The sequence below is a fragment of the Neophocaena asiaeorientalis genome, unplaced genomic scaffold, assembly GCF_003031525.2.
Source record: "Neophocaena asiaeorientalis asiaeorientalis breed wild unplaced genomic scaffold, Neophocaena_asiaeorientalis_V1.1 scaffold2555, whole genome shotgun sequence".
Taxonomy (NCBI): domain Eukaryota; kingdom Metazoa; phylum Chordata; class Mammalia; order Artiodactyla; family Phocoenidae; genus Neophocaena; species Neophocaena asiaeorientalis.
This window is the reverse complement of record NW_020172071.1, coordinates 1-4,342: the sequence shown is the minus strand read 5'-3', so window position 1 is coordinate 4,342 and position 4,342 is coordinate 1. Positions and strand designations below refer to the sequence as shown.

The window sequence follows — 4,342 nt, the reverse complement described above, 5'->3', positions numbered from 1 at the left end:
TTTTTTCTTACGGGTTTTCTTTGTGAAAGCAGAGGTACTGAACAATACAGGCAAGATACCTAACTATTTTAACTTAAATGATTTAAAACTTGTAATTTTAGTTATCACATGTCAAAATGTTGATTCACTTGACAAAAACCGTCAGATTTTAATTTTGCACATAAAGTATGTTACTCTCTTTGGACCAGTGTTTCTTAAAGTCTCTCAGTATAAGTAAAACAGCTTAAATTTCCCTCAGTAAAGGATGTAACTCCCTCCTTTGCTTTTATGACTTACCATTTTTGAAGTTTAAACAGTATTTGATGCATAATCAAGAAAAATGTGAGTAGATGGGAAAATTTTGAAAATAATCTTTAAGGCATTTTCTGCACAGTTCATAAAACTTATTAACTGTTAGATGAGTAGAATCCAGGAGCATTTTTTATTGCTTATTTTTTTGTTGTTTTTTGGAAATGAAGCCTTGAACCCTGCAGCTCAAAAGAATTTACAGTTGCCTTCTAATCTAATTTTTACATACAGGTTTTTGTAAGAGATCTATAAAAAATGGAGCATTTGTTATGCCAGTGCTTGTTTTGCTTTGTGTTTCAAGTTTCCTCTCTTTTAAGTAAGAAATGGCAAATAATTTCACTGATATTGGGTACTTCACTTGAGTTTTAAACAGGTGTAATAGTTTGATACTTTTGGCTTATAATTTATTTTTTGCTACGTGTATAAAGATATATTTTTAATTGCTTACAGAAAAATGGTGGAAGCAGATCAGCCTGGGAAACTGTTCATAGGAGGCCTCCATGCTGACACCAATGAAAATTCTCTTGAAGTGGTATTTGGGAAATATGGTCACATTATGGAAGGTAATTTTTGGAACCAAAATATATATCTATTCAAAGCAAATGTGTATTAAACATACCCCACTGGACAGCTAAGTTATAATGCTTTTTCTGTTTTTAACACATGAGCACTTTTTATTTAAGTTTCTACTTTTTATTAGGAAAGCACTGGGCAATGAGGGAAAGTGTACACCTTAGGGGCTCCTACTACTGAGAAGGGGAAAAAGCAGCGTTATATTCTTCCCCCGACCCGCGGTTTGCAGCATGCAGGGTCTTAGTTACCTGACCAGGGATCAAGCCCACACCACGTGGCATGCGGCATGGGGATCTTAGTTGCCTGACGAGGGGTCAGACCCATGTCCCCCACATTGGGAAAGTGGAGTCTTATCCACTGGACCACCAGGGGAGTCCCAGGGCTTTTTAAATATACTGTGGTCATAGGACGTGAAATGGGAAGAGATATGCTAATTGTAGAATGGTTGAAATTCTTGACTGTATTTTTAAAATGCTGGAAATGATATAAAATGGAAAGGGTTTTTTTGGTTTATTTGTTTTTGTTTTTTGTTTTAGTGTTAAGTAACTTTCAGGAGGTTGTTACTGTACTGTGTCCATAACATCAAATAGAGTTAAGGAGGCCTTATGAGAAATTGTCAAAGGATTGATTATTTTGAAAATATGAAAAGTTCAATTTTATGTGAAATTTTAAATTAAAAGACTTATGTGTATTACAGTTATTTTGATGAAGGATCGGGTAACAAACAAGTCTAGACGCTTTGCTTTTATTACTTTTGAGAATTCTGCAGATGCAAAGGATGCTGCCAAAGATATGAATGGAAAGGTAAGAGTCTTTTAATAATATTTTGTGTTCTCCATTTAATACTATTTCTAGATTGTTTCTTTTTTTTCTAATTTTTTAAACTAACATAATGCCATATAAGCCTTCTCTCTCCTTTTTGTCTCATAACTACTGGATTGCCTGGTTGGAAAGAGATTGAAATTCACATTAGCTTTAACAATATATTTTAAACCTGTTTTAGCATTCAAACATAAAAGTAAATAAGTTTTAGCCTGTAGAGCACTCCCCAATATCCCATACTGCTTTTGTGTTTTTTTTTGCTGTACGCGGGCGTCTCACTATTGTGGCTTCTCCCGTTACGTACCACAGTCTCTGGACGTGCAGGCTCAGCGTCCATGGCTCACGGGCCCAGCTGCTCCACGGTATGTGGGATCCTCCCGGACCGGGGCATGAACCCGTGTCCCCTGCATCGGCAGGCGGACTCTCAACCACTGAGCCACCATGGAAAACAACTATACAGTTAATTTTAAGTCTCGGCTTTTTTTTGGTGGGGGGTGGGGCGGGTACGCGCGCCTCTCATGCCTCTCACTGTTGTGGCCTCTCCCGTTGTGGAGCACCGGCTCTGGATGTACAGGCTCAGCGGCCGTGGCTCACAGGCCTAGCTGCTCCGTGGCATGTGGGATTTTCCTGGACCGGGGCACGAACCCGTGTCCCCTGGATCGGCAGGTGGACTCTCAACCACTGCGCCACGAGGGAAGCCCAAAACTGTACTTTTAATTGCATATTTGCTCCAAGATTTTTTTTATGTTTTAGGTAATATTTTTCCCATTTTATATTGCAGGTAATATCTTTTTATATTCATCATACTGTGAATTGTTAATTGTTAAAATTACCTCCAGTGCTTCTCAGTTCTCATAGTGTGGAACACATACATTAATTCCCTTTTTCTATAGCTTGGTTTCTGGTATGCTGCAGGCACTTGGCACATGTTGACCCTTTTACTTTACTTTCATATTTTAAGGTATGGTAGTACCTAAAAGTTGACTTTGACTCATGATTTTATTTTGGGTGCAGAGATAAATGTGCATTATGAAGAACAGTTGATGGTGATCCCCCATCCCCATTTTCTTTGTTTTCAAGCACAAGAACACGTAGTCTGTGTAGACATTAGTCTTCACTTCTTTATTCAACAGATATTTTATTGGCAGGCATTGATTTAGCAATTGATTAATGGTTGTGGGTAAGACAAAATACCTATTTTCTTGGACACTTGTTTTGTAGGGTGAAAGATGAGAAGCATACAAGTAAAAATAAATACAATTTCATATGCAGAAACATTAAGGGAAATAAAGTAAGTAATTTCGTTAGAGCTTAAGGGGAGTGGTGGACACTATTTCTATACATATAGATCTAACAATGTTATATCCTGAATATTGGGAGGGAGGCAGCCATTCATAAGTCTGTGGGGTGGGAAACATTTTGGACCCAGAAACAGAAAAGGAGGCCCTAATGTGGGAACACATGGCTGTTGAGGCTGTTTGTATTGGGCCAGGGCCCATCCATATCCACCAGAAGTCTTAGTAGGAATTCAGCATTTAAAATTGTTTTCCAAAAATAACATGAAACAGCTAGAGTGTTTTATGTAGAGCAATTATATGATGATTTGAATTATGTTTTCAAAAATCACTTTGGCATCTATAGAAGGTTAATTTAGGAAGTTGTTGGAAGATTAAGAAATGTAAGCATTTCTGAAACATAAGAATATGAAGTAGTATCATAATAAGTTACTCTTTGGGGACATGTTTAAACAATTGAATAAGGCAAGAAATGTTAAGGACCAAATAAGTGCTCTATTTTTAAAAAAAAATCAGGGAAATTATTAAAAGTAAATACAGTTAAGCAATCATGTTGGAAAATTTTCTTTCTCTTACTATTTAATAAATGCTAAAAATAAATAGAGTAGGAATAACCATTTTGAATAAATAACTGAATAATTTTATTTTTTAAATGACACGTATATATATTTATATACCCTTGGGACACTGAAAATTTTGAATGGTAAAAATACAGAAATGAAGTGAGGTTAGTTATCCATTATAGAAAATAAAAGGGTATATTCTCTCATGATAAGTGAGAGGTATTAATCTTCTTTTACTACCAAAGGACATTTCAGGGAGCTGTAACTGCCAATACATACACTTTGTGTTGGATGACTTAATGAAAGGCAGTTACTAATTAAGTCTCATTTATTTGGCACGGTGAAGGACACAATCATTTCAGAAGAAAATGTTTGCTTTGGGGAAAAAATACTGATGTTGAACTAGTGCAGTAGTAAATAAATTTGCTGTAATGTTACTAATGTTATACTTAATCTTTTTAGTCTTTGGATGGAAAAGCAATTAAAGTAGAGCGAGCCAACAAACCATCTTTTGAAAGTGGTGGTAAACAGAGACCACAACCTCCTGCAAGAAACAGGGGCCATCTGAGAAATCCGAGACATGGAAGAGGAGGAAATGGAAGAAGGCGAAATGGAAGAGGAGGAAATGGAAGAAGAGGAAATGGAAGAGGAGGAAATGGAAGAAGAGGAAGTGGAAGAGGAGGAAATGGAAGAGGAAATGGAAGAAGACGAAATGGAAGAAGAGGAAATGGAAGAGGAGGAAATGGAAGAGCAAGAGAGTATCCCTCACGTGGAGGACACTTGGGTAATGTTTTAAAATAC

At 36.7% G+C, this 4,342-nt stretch overlaps 1 protein-coding gene across 1 annotated transcript; it reads left to right on the top strand.

Annotated features, from left to right (window-relative positions):
- Nucleotides 1-742: 742 nt before the first annotated feature.
- On the top strand, nt 743-4,204 carry LOC112403690 (RNA-binding motif protein, X chromosome-like; the record flags this gene model as incomplete). The annotated part of the gene is made up of 4 exons (XM_024751292.1): nt 743-851; nt 1,559-1,665; nt 4,004-4,061; nt 4,134-4,204. Coding segments are annotated over exons 1-4 (345 nt in total), but the record flags the coding sequence as incomplete, so codon positions are not given.
- Between the last annotated feature and the right edge of the window lie 138 nt (nt 4,205-4,342).